The sequence below is a fragment of the Letharia columbiana genome, assembly GCF_014066305.1.
Source record: "Letharia columbiana isolate WasteWater2 chromosome Unknown Sc0000047_s0, whole genome shotgun sequence".
NCBI classification, from domain to species: domain Eukaryota; kingdom Fungi; phylum Ascomycota; class Lecanoromycetes; order Lecanorales; family Parmeliaceae; genus Letharia; species Letharia columbiana.
The window spans coordinates 120,266-142,188 of NW_023501091.1; the positions used below are offsets into that span (position 1 = coordinate 120,266).

Here is a 21,923-nt window from a genome sequence, read left to right on the forward strand (position 1 = left end):
GGGGTGCGGTGGGGTTCTCCGTCCGTTGGGATGGGCGGTAAGAGACGGTGACGAACAGCGCTTGCTGTGCATCTGGAGCGATGGTCGAAGAAGGGGTCTTGAGTAAGCTCTCAATTGAGAGGACGGGGTCGTGCCATTTCGGTTCGCGTGGTGCCTTGCTTTCTTTCGCTTTCCGATGAGGTTCTTGCAATGTTTCCGGTCAAACAGGCGAGTCATATGCGAGCTCGTGTCCCTTGATAAATGCTGTTTCACGCTTTTGTTGACTAGTATGTTTCGTTTCCTGAACCGATCCTGCCGACGGCAAGTCTCTAGCTTTGCTTTCTCCGTGTCTCGCGTTTTCTCCAAGCGCATTTTGCCTGGTGCCTTATTTTTGAACTAGCTGTTCACCTCTAGGATTGTTTACCCTAATTCTAAAAATCTCTTCAAGCGCTTTTCCCTAGTGCTTTGCAATCATGCGCCTACCTCCCTCCGTGAGAGGTACACCCTGAAGGTGGGGGTACACAGGGCATTCGGACCATTCGCATGCTTCTTCGTGGGCGCAAGCGGAATTGCATGTCCTTCCAGCCAACCGGTGCGTTGCGCTGTAATATGTACAGCCGCCACGCGGTCGGGGTTTTTTCGAGGAGACCCTGCATTAAGTTCTGAGATATTATTACGAGAACACGAGCACAGTATGCCGACAGGCTCAGCTAGGCTTGGATTATAAGAGGAGGATATCCTCTTCGGCGGCAAAAAGTGGGATACGTACGACCCGGGGGCCTCGAAGTGGTCGATCATGTACGTCTGGGGGAAGCCGCACGGATTCATCCTCTCCGTCATCCTCATCTCCATCGCAGTCGCAGCGCCTTCCGCGATCCCCGTTTTCAAAAACGACGATGTATCGGCGATTGCCCCACCACAGCCTGCCCCATCGACCAAGGCGCTCTGCCCCGACCCGCTCCTCCCCAGGATCCCCATCATGCAGCAACTCCCCGCCGGCGCCCACGTCACCGTCGCCCACGGCTGGGTCATCACGGCCCGCGCCATCGCCAGCTTCATCATCCCGGTGCAGACCATGGCCGCGGTCCTCGACTCCTTCTACCACGACGCTCTCGTCCAATTGGCCACGAGCTCTTTCGAAAACAAGCCGCATCCGGGCAGTGCTTTCGGGTTGAGTATCGGCAGTGTGAGCCTCGCGCTGCGGGCCGTCAATCCGGGCGATTACCTGACGTGGGAGGCATGCGAGGTTGTTGTGGCGAGTCTGCTGCATGATGCCCAGATGGGTTTTACGGGCCAGTTCCAAAGCGAGTGGTATCATGCCGAGTCGGGGGTCTTGCTGTACGTTAGTTTGGGGGTGTTGCAGAGGGTTGGTTTGGGGCCTGTGGGTGGGGGGGTTTGAGTTTCGGTGGTGTGTGGGGATGGAGTCGTATGGGTATTAGATGTTAGAGTAGCGGACGAGAGAGAGCTGACTGTGCGGAAAGGTGTATGTAGATCCTTCAGGAAGCCAGCTTACCGATTCCGCTCGGCGGTTTGTGTCGATACTGCGCGTTTGTTTGTCGTAGCTGTCAGTCGGCCTTTGACCCCAAATTTCCTAATGAATAGCCGGGTGCAGCGATCAATTCTTCAACTCTGGAATCTCTTAGAATTCCCAGGCTTTTCGGACACGGTGTCCCAGCATTCAAAACTTCAGGTTTCTCCTCCGAAACCCAACGGGCAGACCACACGCTCAAAAATAATCACATTGCCAGTCATGGAGAACGAGCAGTCTAGCGTCCATTTCCCACACACGCAAATATCGACGCCATTTACAACTTCGCCTGGAAACACAACAACCTGGCGAACTCGGCGCCATGCGGTCCTGACGACGGAATCCGCATTACCGGCCCTCTCGAACCGACAAGCAACTCCCCTCCCCATCTCTTGTAGCCAGCCGGGACCGAGAACAAGGTGAATCCGGACCACACGTACTAAAAAAATTCGTAGCCAAAGGCGCCGTACGCGATGACAAGGAAGCAGCGGTCGAGGGAGACCGCGACGCAATGGAGGATGAGGAGATGGAATGAGAAGCCAGAGTGGCAATCTGGATACGGGTTGGACATGGATGCCGAACTCGGAGGAAGAGGTGGGCGAAGAGGGTATCGAAAGCGGGGGACCAGATCGGAATGCCGGTTGAGAGAGGAGCTGAGGGGAAGGGGTGGTGCTCGGGGATGATAAGGGAAGGAGAATGTTATTGGTGAGGTTGTCGGGTTTGTGTGCTCTGTTTGAGGTGACTGAGCTGTAGGGTGTGCGCGTTGACGGAGGGGGGAAAGAGGGAGGTGGAAAGAGGGAGGCTGGCATCGTCGTTGATATAGGGTGGGAAATGAGGATGGGGGCTCCGGTACGATATGATCGTAGAAATGGCTGGTTTCAAAGCCTTGGCAACTTGTCCATGAGAGCTTTCCGAGAAGTCAGATATTTACAGACATTCAGGTGAAAAGCACCTGAGTAGACAACAGATAAGGAGCGGTCTTTTGCATGAATCATCAAGTCCCGCTTTTCTGGATCCAGCTTTAGATTTCTAACATGCATGCATACATACAACGCACGAGGTATAAAATGTCGCTAACAAGGTCATTATTCCTTCAAATTGGGGGTATCTTTGATGTGTGATCTCCACTCAACGCCGTTTTTGTTTAGTCTCATACTCTTGCCTTGCCTGCCTTTTCTTCCTAGATTGGTTGATGCCTCTGCGCTGCAACTTCCGCATGAATTGCTGTCTGATGAAATTGCGCCTAATATAAAGGTCAGCTGCATCTCCAGGATTCGAGGTTCATGCTGCAGATCTCACATCAAATAGATCGTTACTACGAAGCTGACAGGAGCTGCGATCTCCCAGAAGTAGCTGCATGTTGTTAGGAAGGACCTTTGAGTAGGACTTTGGAGTTGGTAGTCAAAAGTTACTCACCCGTCGCCATGATTATGTGCACCAGTAAAATTGACAAAATTCATACCGAAATAGCCCTAGAAAATCAGTTGGTAGCCTTGGGCTGTACGTAGGAGCACCTACGGTTAAGAAAGTCAGAGGAAGAAACAGTATGGTGACAACCGTGAGTTGTTTCATCGTCTCGTTCTGACGGGCACCGTTCTTGTTAAAGATCAGATCAATCATATTATCAGCCGCGTGCGTCATCTGGCCAAGTCCGTCTGTAATCTGGATAACGTGATCTTCAACATCCCCAAGATACACTTGTGTCATGGGGCTGATGGTAACACTTGAGGAGACGCGTTTCGGAGGGTTGCCGCTCAAGCCTGACGCAGGAATAGGGTCGCTCGTGTGGTCTCGCAGCGCGTTGACGAGGTTGACAACAGGAGACAGATTGCTCTTGAACTGGACCACCTCGGATGTCAAGACATATAACGACGTTGTGTGGCTGATGTCCGCTTCTGTAAGCACATTGAGCTCCAATTCACCGATGGCATCCTGATAGGCTTCGGCTACTGGGATTGCCAAATCGATGATGGCATCGATGATGGCCTGTGTAATCATACTCGCATCTGCCGTGCGTCGCAGAATGGTCTCTTTACTGCTCAGTCGAGTTATGATGGGAGATTCAATATCTTGGGCCGAGGATTCGAAGAAAGAAATCACAGTATTGTCGGAGATCAGGAAGACTGAGACCTGCTCAACGCCCACGCCTAGATCTTTCGATGCGAGCGCGGAGTGCTTCTCCATGAACTCGATACGCTCCTCATTCGGGCCGCCATGGTATCGTTGAAGTGTGCGGACAGTAGTAACAGGGGTATCCATGGTAGAAGAGGAATGGGCCTTGACGAAAGCATTGCCTGCATCAGCGAAGCCATTGCTCGTCGGGTCAACGTAGCCATTGCTGGGGGTGTGCATTTCTGCCGCTGAGTCCAGGGGCTTCGGAGGCTCCTTTGCGTTCTTCTCATTCTTCTTCCTTCGGAAAAACGAGAAAAGCCCCTTCTTCTGTTTCCTTTTTCTGGTCATTCCGTCGTCAGAGCCCCACTCCTCGCATTCTGAATCGCAATGGGTATCGGAGTGGAAGTGGATGAGCTTCTGCAAAGGAAGGACGATGTAGGTGTGATCTGAGTACCAATCGGCTTTGGTTCTGTTCCTAGGGTTTATGAGATCTTCAACGGCCAGCCGATGCAAATGTTTATCATTTCCCAGCAGCTTAATCACATCCCAGCTTAGCCCGTTGACGTTGATCCATCTACATGCTGCCCAGTCAGGCCTTGGATTGTCCATGAAATCCGGCAGAGTCTCATTGTCAAGGTGTGACAGTCGTATATCATCCACCGAAAAGTCAACGATTGTTATGTCGCACTGAGCATGCAGGTTCGGCGCCAACGACGGGTGCGGATGCGTTGCTGAAGTGTCTATGCCTGGCTCTTGACCTGGATGCCAGTCTTGACCTCGTATTTCGGGCTTGTAGGTCTTGGCTGTGTTGGAGCGATTTGGCCGGCGAAACCTAACGGACTCCTGTATGATTTGGCAATTAGCAGAAGTTTTCTAGGGTCAAACCCGGGTCGTGAGAGATGTTCCAGGAGTATTTTACTCGGCGACATGTCTAGCAACTCCAGATGCATTACAACTGGGAAGATGTGACTCGGAACGCACGACTCACTATTGGAGAAATAGGTTGCTTGTATCCTTTCTCCTGAGACTGGATGGGTGACTTTGGGGACTGTGCCTCAAGATCGATGTGTGATGGTCGCATAGGCGATGACGAGGTGTTCAATTGCACCGGAGTGGCACCATCGCGGCCATAATCTCGTACCTCTGACATTGTTGCGGTCTCGTTCCTCAAGGATTGAATCTGCCAACATTCTCCCCCGAGTTCCCCCACTTTGATGTACCTTAGGCATCGGGATAGCGGCACTGGTGCCGCCTCACTAGGAGTACCTTAAATTTTACTCTACAATCTCCTCTCGTCCCCGCAGCTAGTCAGTACAGATTACTTAACCTAGGTACAGTAATGTACTTGAACCATTGTCATCTTCCTTTTCCATCTTCCAGAGCTTGAAATCTGATCCGCAATACATCTGCTTTCATCTCTGATTTCTATCCACCACTACTCGTATCCCTTGACATCTTTTGCAAATACGACTATGGTGGCTTGCGAAAAAGAGTGGCTAAACAAGATTTGCCTGTCACCATAGTCGTTTGTTAATCTAGGTATCACCGTCTTGGCTCTGCGAAGGGTATGATAATCTCGAGAGAAACAGATATCAAGTCTCTCGAGATCAGGGACTCTAAACGATTGACATGATAGATTGTGAGTAAATATGCTAACTACAAGCAAAGCAAACAGATTTCAGGGAGAACCCGGCATGCCCGTCCTTATATCTGTCTCATACAATCATTTTGTACTACACCCAAATCTGCCGTACTGCTCACCACCTTGAACCAAGAGACAGAGATATCGGGCTTCGCATCTGATTTATTCTTCTTTGCTCCATGGTCTTTTCTCTTGCCGTAAGAATCAATACAGAAGGTTTACTTGACCCTCAAAGTAAGTCCTATCAAGGGCAAGCATCAAGTCGAATTTATCCGTCGGCCAAGCGAGTGTTACGAACGCGTCGTCGCCAGATACAAGGGATTGCGCTGAGTTTCGCATCTCTCGGGAAAGAAGGTTTGGCGGGAACCCTTTCCTCATTGGGACTGGTCGCAAACTCTTTGCTGCTCACCTCTTGAACAGTGAACTACGCCTCTCCAAATCTACATGTGAAACTTCCTTGTGCCGCCCGCGGCGGCGCTGATGACCTGTGCAACAACAACGACAATAAAGATCATAGTAACGTTTCATGTTAAGCTCTGCAAGTGATATGCTTCATTATCTACTCTTGGCTGTTGGTTCTTCTGCTAATGACGAAAAATTGGGGTCCAAAGGTTGCGGCCCCGAAATGTACGAAGCTGACCACTTGTGGGAGATGCACCTTCTAAGATATATTGTAAAGATCACACGGTGCTGCGAAGCGTTCAAGCATGGCAGTGCTTGTCTTCATTCGAAATTGCCAATACCGTCCCACTCTTTTCGGCAGCAGGATTAATATCCCTGTCTTCATTCTCCAGTCCTGAATTCCCTGCTTTCAAAGGCCGCCTTGTAACTTGTACATTTGGCTCTTTTCCTTGGACACGACCAAGGAACGTAAAATCTCTCCGTTCATGTGATTCTTCTCTCTTGTAATGCTCCCTGATGCCATGGCCCCAATGCGTATCTGCACGTTGATATTTACACTTGCCTCCTCGTTGGTGTGGGCAGCTCCTCATGGCAGCTCCGCATCTCCAGCCAGCAGGCAGTCGACAGAGAAGCTCGTCTTCTGTCATTTTATGGTATTGCACCTCGAGAGCTCCCGACTGTTCATTGTATCCGGCTGACCAAGGAACTCGCATCAAAGATTGGCGTCGTAGATGACAGAACCAGCGCCTCCGACTACGACAATGACATGCAGCAAGCCAAGGCCGCTGGGATAGACGCCTTCGCGCTTAACATCGGCATAGACGGCTTTACAAGTACACAACTTGACTTTGCATACGAGTCTGCCCATTCCAATGGCATGAGCGTCTTTATCTCCTTCGACTTCAACTGGTACTCAACGTCAAACACTTCAGGCATAGCAGACACGATTGGCACTTATGCAGGCTATCCAGCGCAGCTCTTGATTGACAGCAAGGTCTTTGTCTCTTCTTTCTCTGGAGATGGCTTGGACCTTGCTGGCGTCCAATCTGACTTGACAGCCCACGAGATCTTCTGGGCGCCCAACTTCCAGCCAAATAACATTGCCTCCGCTGATGCGCTCTTCAACTGGATGGCATGGCCGAATAATGGCGACAACAAAGCTCCAGACGCTGGTAATAACTTGACAGTCTCTGAAGGCGACACAAGCTATACAACCGCTCTTAAAGGGAAACCCTACGTTGCACGTAAGCTTTCATCGCCACATCAAATCACCGACGTCCCACTGATAGGACTGATGCAGCCGTCTCTCCTTGGTTCTCGACCCACTTCGGCCTTGAGGTCAAATACAGCAAAAATTGGGTCTTTCCTTCCGACCTTCTTTGGTTCGATCGCTGGACTGAGATCCTAAATCTTGGCTCGCAGTTCGTCGAGATTCAAACCTGGTATGAGAACGGAGGCTTAGTCATTGGCACAGCCGGAAGACTGGAAAAGATGCTAACACGGGCATAGGAATGACTATGGCGAATCTCATTACGTCGGACCTCTCTCATCTCCTCACATCGACGACGGGAACTCGAAGTGGACAAACGACATGTGAGACTCTGCATCATATCGCTGTGCCGAGGGTTCGAATTGACTTGGACTTTAGGCCCCACGATGGTTTTCTTCAAATGGCCAAACCTTACATTGCTGCTTTCCACGCCGGGTCCAAGACTGTAGATAGCCACATCGAGTCTGACCAGCTAATTTACTGGTATCGCCCTACCCTCAAGTCTGCCTCTTGTGGCTCCACGGACAACTGCGAACAGCCGTGGCCTAGTCCCACACCCAATCCCAACTACTTCACTGGCAAGCCCAACGGCTATGATACCATGGAGGATTCTGTCTTCGTCATTGCTCTCCTGACTTCCCCTGGAAGTGTTACCGTAACTTCTGGCGCCAATGGGCCCGAGACATTCGGTGCTCCGGCAGGCGCTAGCTCCTGGCAGGTGGGCATGGGAACGGGCAAACAGTCATTCTCCCTGACTCGTAATGGGCAGAAAATTCTTAGCGGGGACAGTCTGAAAGACATCATTAGCGATTGTGTTTGCGGAATTTACAACTTTAACGCCTATGTCGGAACGCTGCCAGCTGGAGCGTCGGACCCGCTCTCAGCAGATGGCTTGAGAAGCTTCACCAACAGTCTGTCCGCCACATGCCAGCCAACGCCTTCTCTTGGCACCGCAACAGGAGCGGGGACAGGGGTTGTTGCTGTCCCTACTGCTGTTGGCACTAATTCTTCGGCTTTATCAATGATTGGCGGTACTGGAAACTCTACATCATCAGGCAGTGGTGGTCCCCAACCCTCAGCAGTCAGAATCGCAGTATCACCTCTTCAAGGCTCTGGCGCGACATCCTCATCCGCCGTAGCAGGAGCACCGGCAACAACATCGCAGACTCCTACAACCACGTCATCGACCACCGCAGCAATTATGGGTAGTGGAAGCAAGACAATAACAGCGCTGAGTCAGCTGTTCCCAACGAATTGTATGCATGCTGGCTTTGTGTGGGGAGGACCTCCAGGCTCAGATCCTGCTGCATGGTGTAATGGTGGATGATTCTTCGGGTCTGGTATTTGGAGGGTTGGGCACATGGCGAATCAGAACCTCTGGCACAGACTCAAGATTCCGTTACTCCTTCAAGCTGGACTCATGGTGGGGGGTCTGCCCATTGATTGACTCGTGGGTTGATTTTATGATCGGGTTGAGTGACCATTTCGAACAACCCGATTGACATGCTGAAGGAGTGCACATGAATGTTTGTGTAGCAGCTACTAAATGCGCTTTTTGTGTCGTCATACCTAAGGTAGCTCTTCCCTCAATAGTGAAATCTCGCCCGCTCGCTAGCGCCTCTTTAGCGTAACTTTCAGCTAAGGTGAATAGTAAAGTAAGGTAAGGCAAGGTCAGGTAAGGTAAACAGGCATGAAAGGTGCCACCAAGCAACTCCCAATGGCTCCCACTGAGAGCCCACAGAACAGGCATGTACCGTTGCTACCTTTCATCATCGCTTTACTGCTCGTTAAATCCAAACCGAGTAACCTCTCGGGTTCTGGTGAGCAAAGTGGCTCTGTAAGTCCGTGGAGGTCTCTTAATGATCATTTATAGACTTCCGCAAGCAGATGGCTTCGTACATCGAAAACGGGCCTCGCTCAAATCATTCTGCGGAGGTCGACACTCATGTCAACATCAGGGCATTCTGGCATTATAGATCTAATCAATTGGAGGAGGAGAAGGCTACTTTCGAAGCTAAGGTGTCTCAACTTCAAGCTAAAGTATCTCAACTCCAAGCAAGAGTCTCTGAGTTGGAAGCGAGAGAGATTCTATGGAAGTCGAAGAGCCCTGAGGTAGAAGACTTGGCTCGATCGCAAAAACTCAAGCGGAGGAGGGATGGCGAGCCAGCCGAGAAGCCTAGCAGAAGTACGAAGCGCGCAAGGAGAAAGATTAGCGCAGTGGCTTTGACTACGCGAGATGCAGTGCTCCAAGATCTTATTAGTAATGAGACTGGCTCTGAATGGGACGAGCTTGGTGAGTGGCACTTTCTGCAACAAGACCATTCGCCGCTTACGAGACAGGAAACAATCTTCTGAACAGTCTCCGAAATCTTCAAGGAAGCCCGATAGCGAGAAAGGGGAACCCGTTGGGGCCGAAAGACCTCGCCTTGAAACTATCCACTATCGCCACCGACATATGCCGCCAGGTGTCTGCGATCGATCTTCCCGCCAATCTTCACGAAGTCCCTAGTACTACACTTCTCGGCCCCACCCCAAGATCGAAGAAGCAGTTGGTTATCTATCCTCAAACAGAGCCTGAAGATACCATTGAGCAACGCCTCACCCCAATTGGACGAACATTGCCTCACTTCTTGGTCCATCTTCGCACTCTCAGCCAGATTTCTGGGAGTGAAAACCTCTATAGACAAGTTGAAGACAGATTCATCGACGCCTTCCGTGTGCTTTTCCAGCGTATCTGTGACTTAGCAGTCGCTGATGTGAAGTCGAACCAAGACAGGCCTAGGACCACGAAGTGGGATGGTGGCCGGAAAAAGCAACCTGGTACGATTCCACTCGACGAGAGACCAGCCACATCACCAATCATTATGAAACTTTGCAAGCTCGCGATAACCATGCTGTTCCATCTGGATCCCATACAGTCCACACATAAGTCGATCCTTGAACGTTGCCTTTACCTTCTAGTAACACGAGTGGGAGAAGTGCTTAAGGCCTTTACCATTGGAGAAAGACCGTTTGGGATTCAGGAAGATAATACGACATCGAGGCAGGACCCGTCTCCTCAAGAAGGACAACAGCTCAAAATTACCAGTGCAGCAAGCGAGGTAGAAGCTTCTGAAGCTCAGGCCCCCTATCTCATCTGGATATTGGACCGCACCCAGCGATTCAGCTCAAGCGTGAGCTCCGCAACCAAGGCAACCATTACGTCTCACGATGTTCATCGGCAAATTGAAATGGCCCAACCAGACAGCTCACATAGCACCACATACAACGACGCCCGCATCCGGCTCCAGCACACTTTATTGAACGCCCTATTTGGGCCCGCCGCTCGCTTTGAACCTGCTTTGGAGTCTCCACATGCCCTGCCAGATGACGAGCTCATGACCAGCTTTGAGACGCAATCCGAAACGGCAGACGTCAGGGACTGGTTCAAGAATGAGGTGTGGCGACTCATAGGGTGGGACGTGCTAAGGGGAAACATAGCATGTGACCAATGACGGTATGGCAGGACGATGAAAGCTGTAAAATTTTAGGGAAGTACTCGTCCATTGCTGAATATGCTTGATGTTACTTCATGTCGGTCACGGTTACTGGGGTCGAAGTCTGGGCATTTGGCATGATCCATGGTAGCATGGGAGAACAAGATTTTCGAAACATGGGATCGCTTTCCCAACAAGATTTTACTGTGCCAGTGCTGTTTCCATCCGAGCTCTCCGTAATAGTGCACTCATCGCCCAAAGCCAGAGACTTTCTCGGGCCCGAAGCAGACACATGTATAACCATTTTCAGGCCACGATCCGCCAATATGCAACAGTGACAAATGCCCAACCCCAGTCGTCCTCGGACTCCAAGCCGTAGAATTGAATCCAAGCGGTACAGAAAAACACAAGGTATGATCCCCACGGTACGAACAGCCCACGCAGCATGGATATTTCAAGGGTCAGAGCCCCTCCGATAATGATCATCAACCTCCAACGCGAAGCTTTACCCCCGAGTTAGCACAGGGTTAAGTATGAGGTATCGTCTCGTCGGTTCTGGCCGAGAAGCGCCGGTGGGGGAATGGCGAGTGGTTGATAACCATCATCACGAGCGACCGCGCATTCTGCGACTTGCATCCCCGCGCTCGCCTACCCGTCAGCATCAGCCGTCTCTCGGGCTGTTGTATGATGCGCTATGGTGAGACATGGCTGAGGACTGTTCCGATGGGCTAGCGGCGATAAATGCTGTCTGGGATCGGTGATGGAGTAGCGTAGCGTGTTTACTTGAGGTGAGGTACTGGCACCACTTTCGGTCGAGTCGGGTGGGATTTTGGCCGAGACGTTTGAATGCAGCAGGAGAAGTTTGTAGATGCATGCTGTGTATATGGCGCTGCGTCAAAGGTCTTCCTTCCCTGTTACGTTCTAGGCAGACAACCAGCGTATCGATGAGCGGAGTTGCAAGGGGGTTGTCGGATCGGCTTTTTACCAATGTCTGCGGTGGGGTTTGGATTGTTTCAGCTAGGGGGTTTCAGATATGGGGCTCAAGGTCGCACAGATGCGGCGAGAAGAGGCAACTTCCTGCAGAACTTCTGGCACCATCTGAACAACTTCTATATCCTCGCATTCACCCTCGTCAAATGCTTCGCCTTTCATGATGCCGTGGATATACGCTTCTCCGACCAGTCGAATACTTATGCCTTCTTCACTGAGGATGAATGGTACGTTGCCACCCTTTCACAACCAGACACAGTCGCCTGGCTGAGTTGTTGCAGGAACCAGCCCGTTGTAGCCTTTTGACGTCCTTGCCATACACCTGCCCATTGCAAAAACCATTCTGTCAATGAATCCATCCCATTCGACTGGAGGTCTGATGCCGAATCGTGGAAAGATGAATCTCTGAACAATGAAACAGTACATTATGAAAGTAATCATAAGAAACGAAGAGGAGAGGTTCGATTTGTGTAGGACTATGAGGCTTTTCATGGCTTCGTCGAAGGAAAGAAACTCCGGTCGTACTGTATTAAAAGTCTCCAATGTGCACCCCGCGCAGAGTGTCTGCCAGTATGCATCGAGCATGTCTTCGCCAGTGACATAATTCTGCTTCTTGGAGCGTACACCGGCGACTCGCTCGCAACTTAGTTGCCAGAGCAGCTTTGCGCGCCCAATATCAAGATACTGGCGCTTTGTGAAGTCGGTGGCAGCGATGCTGTGTTTGTCCGCATACCCTACGACGATTATGCGGTCTAACTGGAAGCCTGTTAGAACGAGCCCACGATTACTCTTGGGCTGCTTCCATGCATACTGAGACGCTCTGGCAGCCATGTATGTTGCGCGTGTGGAGCTGAATTCGTCGTGGAAAGTTAAAGTGTATGCCGTTCGAGGGACACTCCAATTCGGGACCCAGGACGGAAGACTAGTTGATTTTGAAGCGGACACAGCTTCTACGGAGCCGAGGATTGACAGACTCTGGTCATAAGCAAGGCACGATAACGCAACCTTTTGATAAATATCTTGAGTGGTGGTGTCGTAGCTGATTGTGACCTGATGTTGTGATGCCTTGTCTGCTAGACCGAGCACAGTATGTATTTTGTCCTCGGACTTAGCAGCCAAACTGTCTTGGTGACGCACAATAAGCTGCGAGAGATGGGGCCGTCTCGTCTTATCGAACTCTTTTTGTTGTTCGAAAATCGCTTAGGAGGTCTTCCTCCAGGGCCCATCTATAAACTTGCCTAGCACTGCCACGGCAAAGAGGGCAGCGCTGACGTCTTCCAAGTCAATGGTGAGAGGTCCACAGACCACAGTTGCCTTGCGGCAGACGGAGACCTCATGGATAACCCATATGAGCCTGAATCAGCCTCGCTGGAATATCAAGAAGAGGTCTTTCGCTGTCTCATTGAAAGGAATTAGGAGGTCATCTCTACTTAGAATATGACATGGAGTTGGGATTTTCCATGTTTGAAACTCCTCGCGCTGCTGCCAGCCGGCGTGCTTCCGAGAATGCACGCTTAGTTTGATTATCTGCTTTGCCAATTCACACCAGAACTATTTGAGCCGTCTCGTATATATGCGGCATCAAGTGGATCTGTATACTTTTTTCTGGGTTGTCCTTTTGATTGATACATATCCCGTCGACCCAGAGTGTGCGAGCTCGATCTACGTGCCGCTGATGTCGAAGAGCATCATACGGATTCTCAGACACTGTCACCAATTGATCATTACATCTAATCTCTTTCCTTTCGGCCGTGTCTCCCCAGGTGTACGAGATAGCTTCGTAGTATGGCTTGTCTTCTAGCGATGCAGAATATAGGCTGAGCGTCACTACATCTTCACGATATTCGAGATCAAGGAGTTGTATTCTCGATTGCCCTGATTCCTGGGCGAGTGGTATCTGGTAAGTAGCTGAAACCTTCCATTGCTCAGCGGCTTGGCGGGGACGCTAGTTTAGCAATCTAGCGCAGCATAAGCCAAGACCAACCTCACTCTCTAGACCCTTAGTGAATTACATACAAAGCTAATGTAAGGAACACTCGCAAGTCGCAATAAGGTGCACGAATGACTCGACTTATCTCTGCAAATACAAATATTAGCCCATTGTTGGAGGGCTGGGTAAGTGGAATAATGAGCCGAGGGAGCATACCTTATGCTACCTTAGCAAGGTTAATATTAGACTACATGACCTTAGAGCTTTGATCACCCTTATCATCTTATGCAAAGCGGCAGCCCTACAGAAGTCGCCGCTGCACGGTTCGCGATCCCCTGGGAATGACTTCTACGACAAGCCAAATCATTTTGGAGCAGCTCTCATAATGCGCTGATGCCCAAAATCGACGAAAAGTTAGACATCTTCAGTGCCTTAGACAGCAACTTTTCTGGCAGCTTGCCTGGCTGTTGTCAGTCTGAATGCTCAAATCGATGATCAACTAAACGGTTAGCTGATATTAGTCGTCCTTGCCTTTCACAAAGATGTAGCTACTTCGCATCTTACCCAGCTAATTTCAAGCGTCTAGACACGGAGTTTTCCATCAATACGTGGCCGACAACCTCTGGACCAGGTATTCCCCACTGTTGACGCCTTCATACTTCTTCCCACCTTTTTCACCTTCCCACGTTCCCGGCAACGCTTCGATCCTTTTGTCAAAGTCGGGATTGCAGAAATATGCCACGGAGTACCTCGCTGGGTGTCCGTCCTCTACCTCCCTTCCCTTCAATGGTGGCTCTACCACTCTGTGTTTTGTGCTTCTGATCAAATCGTTACTCCATCTTGCCAGCAGATCTCCCGCATTCACCACTATCGACCCTTGGATAGGCTGAACATCCACCCAACCTTCAGGTCTCTCCACCTGTAAGCCTCCTCTCTGGTCTTGGAAAAGCAGCGTCACGCTCCCGTAATCGCTATGGGCACCGGCCCTGACCCTCTTTCCGCCTTCGAACCCTCCAGGCGCTACTGGGGGATAATGCAAGAGTCTCAACGTGTTATCTCCCATTGTCACATAATCTTCGAAGAAGCCCGCATCTAGGCCCATACCGAGGGCTATCCCTCGCATGAGCAATGCCTGCACTTCTTTACACCTCTCAAAAAACCCCAGCATGGTCAGCTTGAACTCCGCCCCTTCGACGTCCATTTTGTCCGGCCATCGATTCTCATGACCTTCCTCGAACTCTCTTCCGATCTCGAAGCTCTCTTTCAAGTCTTCGCCTCCATGTTCTCGCTCTTTCGCAACGTCCGCTTTGGACATGCCTTGGCTGACTTTCTCCCGACCCATGCACACATAGCCCCTATTTGAGCGGGCTGTGGTCCATGCTAAGCCATCCTTCTGTGTCTGAGGGCGAGCGAAGAAGCGCGCTGACTGCTCGAAGACTGATGCGAGGAGAGATGGGGGAATAATTGAGGAAAACTCTGTGAGGTAGAGGAAGCCGGACGTTCGGAAAGCAGAGAGTAGTGATTTGGCTGTTTCCAGGGTCGAAGGCGAGTGTGTGAGAAGAGGTTGCAGGGAGATGAGCTGGATATGGTTGGCAACGTCTCACGAAGAATGGTTGGGACTTACAGGGATTGGAAGTTCCGGTTCAGAGTTGAGAGCCTGTGAGGAAGGCGCCGCTGTTGGAGCCAATGCAAGAGGTGACGACATCGTTTCAAAGAATTGACGAGCTCTGCGCTGTCTGAATAATGAAGCGACGGGGAGAAGAAAAGAGACGGCATTTGGAGACCTCTAAACAGCCGCACCCGATAAGCGCACGGGCCAAGTGGGGCCGCTGTCAGAAAAGGTTGTCAACATTGGTCTCAATCCCCGTATGTAGAGTACCTTGCCGTTACATTATCAAACTCTACTTGATGATGACGGTCTAAGCGATATCCAGGCCATGTTTGTGCGCGATGCAACCTAGGATATAGGGACTGCCATCTTTCCAATTCCAGCAGCCCGCTGCTCTCCTCAGGATGGCGACCACTCCAGTTGTGGATATCCATACGCACATATACCCAACTACTTACCTCACCCTCCTGCGCTCTCGCACCAAGGTCCCGTACCTCCTCGACCTTCCCGACAAAATGGCTCCGCCGCGTCTCATAATTCTCCCCTCGGACGACGACCCAGCCCTCCCTGCGCATCAACGCGGCCGGCCCATCGACTCGTCATACTCATCAATAAACCAAAAGCTTGACTTCATGAAGACACACGGCATTACGACTTCCGTTATATCACTGGCGAACCCTTGGCTTGACTTCCTTAGCCCCGAAGAAGGACCTCAATGGGCGGCGAAGGTCAATAACGAACTTGAGGACATTTGCTCAACAAGTCAAAATAGCCTTTACGCTTTCGCAACGCTTCCCCTCTCCGCATCTTCTTCACGCATCACAGGCGAAATCCATCGCCTTCAGTCCCTGGCCCATATGCGCGGCATCATCCTCGGCACTACTGGGCTCTCCCAGGGCCTTGACGATCCCGCTCTCGAGCCAGTCTGGTCAGCTCTCGAAAGCGCCAAGCTCCTCATCTTCCTACACCCGCACTACGGCCTTCCAAGCTCTGTTTACGGGCCACGGGCTAGTGAGTACGGGCATGTCTTACCACTCAGTTTGGGATTTCCGATGGAGACTACCATAGCGTTCACGCGGATGTGGTTGAGTGGAGTATTCGATCGTCACCCCAAACTCAAAGTATTGATTGCACATGCTGGGGGCACTGTACCCTTCTTGTCAGGTCGAATCAACAGCTGCGTGCAACATGAGAGGCACTTTCCAGAAAATGAAGGTGGCGGCAGGGGCCCGAAGAGAGGTCTGAAAGAGGTGCTGAGAGAGAATGTCTGGCTGGATGCTGTTGTTTATTCACCAACAGGTGTAAGAGCAGCGGTGGAGGTTGTTGGGAAGGACAGGGTGCTGTTTGGGACTGATCATCCGTTCTTTCCGCCACTGGATGAGGGGAAAGAAGAATGGATGAGTGTGGAGACAAATATTCAGGCGGTCAAGGACGCTTTTGGAGAAGATAAGCAGGGCGCCACAAAGGTGCTGGGTGGGAACGCGATTGAGCTTCTAGGACTCGATGTTGCAGGCGATGGCTAATCTCTTGTCACCTAAGCCCAAGCAATCAAGCCATATGGAAGCGAAGATGCACGGTTGTAGCGATGAAGGAAAAAGCATAAAAAGCGAAACAATAGCACGCTGAGAAGCCACAACGTGTTGAGGGGTTGATCCGAAAGAAACGGTAGATGAGTTGGCGGACGAGCCCAGAAGGCAATGAACAATACCTGCCAAAAAGAAAAGGTCTGACCCGAACCCGTTACCAAAAGCGAAAAGCTCAGGCCGACCCGCGCCTTCACAAGCTCGCCGAAGAGAAGCATGGGGAGTTGTCCGCGTACCCTACGAAAACCCCAGTGAAGGGTTCCCAATACCACAGCCACGGGCAATCACATCCGGGGCGAAGATACGGGTCTTATTGTATGTATAAAGATATTTCATCATCGGGCCTGTGCCAAAGCGTGGCACCACTTTTGACAACGCACTGATCTCTCTTCTTTGCTTGGCCTCCTGTGCTCAAGGCTGCTGCAGGAGTAAAGTGAAATGTTGAAAAGGCCCCGCGGAGCTCTGAAACAAAACCAACCCTTCACAAACCTTACAAAAGACTCAGCCGGAATCTCAAGCTTTCGAACCGTGCGAGTCCCCGTCCCCGACCATGGTAGGGCCAGACTCACGCCTAGGTAGGTAGTCCTCGTCAGATCCTCCACCTGACGGGAAGGCGGGAGAATGATCGCTATGCAGATACATGAACCGGTCGGTCTCTTTTACACTCCACTCCATTACCTACTCGTGTCGGAAGGAGGACGTGAAGCTAAGGAGTTGGAAAAAAAGGGTTCCAGCCTCTGACTCGAACTTGCCCTCCGGAATTAAAAAGCGCAGGCCGGTACCGTCCGATGAGCTAGTCAAACGACGCGGTCTATACTCTGCCTCGCGGGTGACAAAAAGATCGGAACGCCAAGCCAGACTACTGCGCGGAGACACACATACAAATTTCTATGTACGGAGGTACATATCTCTCTATTCTCGTATCCTGTCATTTGCTCCTTTACCGTCTATGACTGCTCGTAAACTAGGTATTTGGCATACTACCTATCCACTCTCTCGTCAATAAAACGATCTGGAAATATTTAGTCCACCCCTCCTCATCAATTAGTGCCTTGGTCGTGGTACTGTTGTCAGTGCGGGCTTGGCGTTCCGATCTTTTTGTCACCCGCGAGCCCTGCGAAAACCCCAATAGGAGGGATTCCATACTTACCACGTCCCCGTGAGGGAAGGGTGAGATGTTCTTATCGAAGGATACGTGTTATCGTCCCTTTTCCCAGTGCTTCAAGAGCTGCATATTCCCCTTGAGTCCACAAGAGGAAAGATTCAAGCGGTACGGCGAAAATTGTACTTTTCAAGTAGAGGTATTTAGATGAATTCGCGTGGGCATATGCTTCGCAAGCTACTTTAGCAATGCATGCAACAAACGTACGCTCGCTTTGCTTAATCGACATGCTTTTGGATGAACCCGCCCCAAGCTGAGTTGCCGTCGCCAACGCTCGCACGCAATACCTATACATTGGCCGTTAATTACCCATGTGGATCGTTACAGATACAAGGTTGAAATAGATCTTATGCCATACAACGCTCAGCGCTGCATATGCTCCAACGATTCATCCGCGGGCAAATCGCCCACAAAGTCCTCCATTCCAGCGTAAACTGGTGGACTCGAGGGTACGTCCTCGTACATAGGCGGCATCTCCTCATCCCAGCTGATTCCCATTCCAGCCCTCTCTGTGACCGTAGTCTTGAACTGCATCCGCAGCACCCTCGCCGAGCCGGTCGGCATAGCGCCCTTGGTACCTTTGCCCGTCGTCTGCTCTTCCGCGACGATGATTTCGAGGACGAGGTTATGATGTACGGTAAGACCAGTAGGCGAATCGACATCGCAGACGGGCTGAGAGCTGGGTCTGATAGCGGCCATGAATTCCAGGGTAATTTCACCGCCCTGCGTATCGTAATCACTTTTCCATCCGTCCTTCATTTCATCGCCACCAATCGAGCGCGTGTCTTCATGTAGTATACCCTTGCCCTCGCCGCCCACTTTGTTCGTATGCTTGGGACAAGCGGGGCTGATGATCTTGCTATTCTCTTCTATCTTCCAGTTCATACGTCTGATACGCCAGCGCCTCTGAATGTTCTTCAAGCTATTGTCTATGATACCAGTCATGCTCATCTGAACGGCGAATTCGCCGATTGGGTGGATGACGCTAGGTATAACCACCTTCACGTTCAAATTCGTAGGAGGGAAGACGCGGACGGAGATTTTGTCGCTGCCTGGCAGTGCGCGTTGGACTGTCAGGGTACGGGAGACAGTGATGGTATCGGACACGGCGCAGACGGCACGGCCGTCCAGAACGTAGTCTATGTGTCCAAGCTCACCGTGGGAGGTAGCGGGCAGGTGGCCTGGCAGCAGATAAGAGAAGGGGAAGGTGTGGATGCCGGGCTTGTAAGAAGTGGGCTCGGTGAGGAATTTCCAGGTAAAAAGATCGGTGTCTTTCACCTGACAGTTGGGACAGTCTTTGGTGATGGGTCTCTTGTTTGTGACTCGTGCGATGAGGGTCATTTGAAAAGTCTGGAGCTTGATCCCGGGGTCGGTGACTGTGAGAAGGAGCTGGCCGGAAAGGAGGGCACCGGTTGACTGGCTCGGGTTGCCGTAGAAGACGAGAGGCGGCGATTCCATGTCGATGGCCAACTTGGCAGGCTTTGTTGGAACAAGTTTGGGGCTGTTCTTAGGGCTGCCTTTGGCTGGAGTATTGGATCCCTTTCCTCCCAAGCCAATGCTATGTCGTTTTTCCTTGTGGAAGAAATCCATAACGGCGATGGATGATTTTCGCTCGGGGCTTGTTCTCGTATCCCTTCTTTCTTCAAGATCAGGAATCTCATGAGAATTGACTTTAATGGACTTTGATATTTTTGTAGACTTGATAGAGCCGCGAATTCCAGTTGGCATGGGCATTTCTGATTTGATTTGGTTGGCGGCGGGAATGTGGGACGGGAGAGAGACTAGAAGAAAGGATGTCTGCACAATCACAGTCGAATGGAAGAGAAACAAAGCAGCAAAAGCCCAGCTGGCTGGGAGATGGGATATATGTAATAATAAGCATGATGAAATGAATGAAAAGGTTTCCAGTTTCCAACACTTTCACGTGGTCATCGGATTGGCTTGGTGTTGTTTTGAGAGGGTAATAGAAATGAATTTTCCGAGGACCACTCAAAGGTACGTGAAATTCTAGGCACAAAAATGCAGCGCTTGGACGTCGCAAGCTCGGAGCCCGGTTTTACTTTGCTGCGGAGCACTTTCCGCTGACTCCTTCGCCCATGCTATTCGTTGGACTGAGGCAAGTCTTACGTAAAATCTGGGGAATTTTTGAGACCTAGACCACTTCCATCAAGCCCACCCTTCGATGAAAGATGGACTACAACTCTCACTAAATGGCGTGATGTCTATCCACATCAGTCTCCCTTCATGTCGTCTTCACTCCTCTCTGTTACAGTATCCCTCCTTCATGAACCATGACCAAGCATGCTCCATCAGAACATCAAAACATCAGAACATCAAAACATCAGAGCATACTATACCCCTTCCACCACCCCCACCCGGCAACCACACCCAAACACCCCACAGCCCACTCCCACCTCATCTCCACAATCGCCCACACCCACAGTGTTCCCAGTGGCGGTGCCTTCTTCATAACTGCCATATACGGGTCTTCGTTACTAGCATGAACAAGCCAAGCCCCGGCTGCCACACTCAGACATGCGAACAGTATCTGCGTGAGGAGGTGTGACGACTGAGGATGCAGGATGGACACTAGTACGAGGATTAGAACCGGTGTAGGAGAGATGACAGTGCTGGTGTAGAGGATCGAGGTAAGCGATGGCGGCGTGGTCGCGTATTGATGATGGACCAGGACAGTAAGGGTAAAGTGTAGCATGGTCAGGGTCGCGGTGTAAAGAAAGACATCGAGGTAGGGCATTGTAGCATCAGGAGAGTTCGAAGCTGAACCTGTAGTTGAGAGAGTTCCATCTGGATTTATTCTTGTGGTTGTAATTGAGGGAGGAGAGCTTTGCGACGTGGTATTGAGCAATTGGCGCTCCGAGGCGATGTCGAAGAGGGTCTTGTGGGTTGGAGCGTTACGAGATGGCTGGTGAAAAGGAATTTCATTTTTAGTAGCCGAATTGGCTCGAGCTTGAGCTCGACGCTCTCTGCGGTTGCTCATGGGATGGTTGGAAGGAGAGGTAGTATTCACGCAGGCTGAACAAAACATAAGGCCGGCTTTAAACCCTCGGAGATAGAGTACTCGTAGCCGCTTCCACAGGGCGCTGGGAACGCCTCCGATGCAGGTACCACGCGAGCTCAACGCCTCAGGGCGTCCTAAAAAAAGATAGCGAATCAAACATAGGACAGCTTTCGTTCCAAGCAGCAGAGCATGCAGCTCTACCTCGCTCTCGCCATTCCCGTACTCTTGGCAACAGCATGGCTGTACACCGCGCAGGTCACACGGACTTCCCTCCCCAGTCTCCGTAACAAGCGCATCTGCCTTCTCATCGCCCATCCCGATGATGAAGCAATGTTCTTCTCTCCTACACTGCTCGCCCTGACGGCCCCGGAAACGGGCAACCATGTCAAGATCCTCTGTCTGAGCAGTGGTTCGTTCATGCACATCATTACTCCCTTCCGAGGCTATTTCTATGCTGATTCGCTTCATACGCAGGGAATGCAGATGGCCTCGGAGAGATCCGCAAGCAAGAACTCGCTGCCTCAGGTGCAATGCTCGGTCTCCGCTCCGCCTCTGACGTCCTTGTTATCAATGATCGAAAGTTTCCGGACAGCATGACAACCACATGGCCGGCAGACAAGATCGCCCAAATATTGTCTTCCGCTTTCAGTCCTGTTTCCAATTCCACGAAAAAGAACTCACCATCTGATGAGCCCACTTCTACCATTGACACCCTGATCACATTCGACGCTCGTGGAATATCATCCCACCTGAATCATATCTCTCTGTACCACGGCGCGCGGCATTGGCTATCTTCGCTTATGGCGGGAAAGTCGGGTTGGAAGTGTCCTGTCGAGTTGTACACCCTCACAACTACCAACATCTTGCGAAAATACATCAGCGCCTTCGATGCGCCTGTGACAATGGTACTGGGAGGGTGGAGAGCGGCGGGAAAGGCACAGAGAAAGGGGAAGGAGGAGCCACCTAGTCTGTTGTTCGTGAGTGATTTTGGGCAGTGGAGGAGAGGACAGAGTGCAATGGTGAAAGCCCATAAGAGCCAGATGAGGTGGTTTAGGTGGGGATGGATAGGGATTGGCAGGTATATGGTGGTAAATGATTTGAAGCGGGAGATCATTACATGATGAGGAAACGAAAGCAAGCGAGCATCGAGTCTTATATAGACAAGACCAATACAGAGCTTGTTAGCTTAGGCCGGGACTAAGCCAATGTGGGCAGAGCTTT

The 21,923-nt window shown here is 51.1% G+C and overlaps 9 protein-coding genes across 9 annotated transcripts; 5 read left to right on the forward strand and 4 right to left on the reverse strand.

The window, feature by feature from the left end:
- Positions 1-775: 775 nt before the first annotated feature.
- HO173_010243 (uncharacterized protein) lies at positions 776-2,042 on the forward strand (the record flags this gene model as incomplete). Its single annotated transcript, XM_037312129.1, has 3 exons — positions 776-1,317; positions 1,471-1,901; positions 1,963-2,042. The coding sequence occupies 3 exons, from the start codon at positions 776-778 to the stop codon at positions 2,040-2,042; spliced, it is 1,053 nt and encodes a 350-aa protein (XP_037160923.1).
- Positions 2,043-2,635: 593 nt separating this feature from the next.
- On the reverse strand, positions 2,636-4,769 carry HO173_010244 (uncharacterized protein; the record flags this gene model as incomplete). The annotated part of the gene is made up of 5 exons (XM_037312130.1): positions 2,636-2,750; positions 2,807-2,860; positions 2,924-2,979; positions 3,026-4,462; positions 4,608-4,769. The coding sequence occupies 5 exons, from the start codon at positions 4,767-4,769 to the stop codon at positions 2,636-2,638; spliced, it is 1,824 nt and encodes a 607-aa protein (XP_037160924.1).
- A 1,400-nt stretch (positions 4,770-6,169) lies between these two features.
- On the forward strand, positions 6,170-8,260 carry HO173_010245 (uncharacterized protein; the record flags this gene model as incomplete). Its single annotated transcript, XM_037312131.1, has 5 exons — positions 6,170-6,316; positions 6,382-6,907; positions 6,964-7,105; positions 7,173-7,256; positions 7,312-8,260. The coding sequence occupies 5 exons, from the start codon at positions 6,170-6,172 to the stop codon at positions 8,258-8,260; spliced, it is 1,848 nt and encodes a 615-aa protein (XP_037160925.1).
- A 363-nt stretch (positions 8,261-8,623) lies between these two features.
- HO173_010246 (uncharacterized protein) lies at positions 8,624-10,427 on the forward strand (the record flags this gene model as incomplete). The annotated part of the gene is made up of 3 exons (XM_037312132.1): positions 8,624-8,753; positions 8,807-9,226; positions 9,274-10,427. The coding sequence occupies 3 exons, from the start codon at positions 8,624-8,626 to the stop codon at positions 10,425-10,427; spliced, it is 1,704 nt and encodes a 567-aa protein (XP_037160926.1).
- A 1,215-nt stretch (positions 10,428-11,642) lies between these two features.
- HO173_010247 (uncharacterized protein) lies at positions 11,643-12,230 on the reverse strand (the record flags this gene model as incomplete). The annotated part of the gene is made up of 1 exon (XM_037312133.1): positions 11,643-12,230. The coding sequence occupies one exon, from the start codon at positions 12,228-12,230 to the stop codon at positions 11,643-11,645; it is 588 nt and encodes a 195-aa protein (XP_037160927.1).
- A 1,700-nt stretch (positions 12,231-13,930) lies between these two features.
- HO173_010248 (uncharacterized protein) lies at positions 13,931-15,034 on the reverse strand (the record flags this gene model as incomplete). The annotated part of the gene is made up of 2 exons (XM_037312134.1): positions 13,931-14,908; positions 14,954-15,034. The coding sequence occupies 2 exons, from the start codon at positions 15,032-15,034 to the stop codon at positions 13,931-13,933; spliced, it is 1,059 nt and encodes a 352-aa protein (XP_037160928.1).
- A 308-nt stretch (positions 15,035-15,342) lies between these two features.
- On the forward strand, positions 15,343-16,461 carry HO173_010249 (uncharacterized protein; the record flags this gene model as incomplete). Its single annotated transcript, XM_037312135.1, has 1 exon — positions 15,343-16,461. One exon carries the CDS (start codon positions 15,343-15,345, stop codon positions 16,459-16,461), a length of 1,119 nt encoding a protein of 372 aa, XP_037160929.1.
- A 1,585-nt stretch (positions 16,462-18,046) lies between these two features.
- HO173_010250 (uncharacterized protein) lies at positions 18,047-20,681 on the reverse strand (the record flags this gene model as incomplete). The annotated part of the gene is made up of 3 exons (XM_037312136.1): positions 18,047-19,419; positions 19,891-19,905; positions 20,036-20,681. 3 exons carry the CDS (start codon positions 20,679-20,681, stop codon positions 18,047-18,049), a joined length of 2,034 nt encoding a protein of 677 aa, XP_037160930.1.
- Positions 20,682-20,891: 210 nt separating this feature from the next.
- On the forward strand, positions 20,892-21,823 carry HO173_010251 (uncharacterized protein; the record flags this gene model as incomplete). The annotated part of the gene is made up of 2 exons (XM_037312137.1): positions 20,892-21,111; positions 21,177-21,823. The coding sequence occupies 2 exons, from the start codon at positions 20,892-20,894 to the stop codon at positions 21,821-21,823; spliced, it is 867 nt and encodes a 288-aa protein (XP_037160931.1).
- Positions 21,824-21,923: the final 100 nt, after the last annotated feature.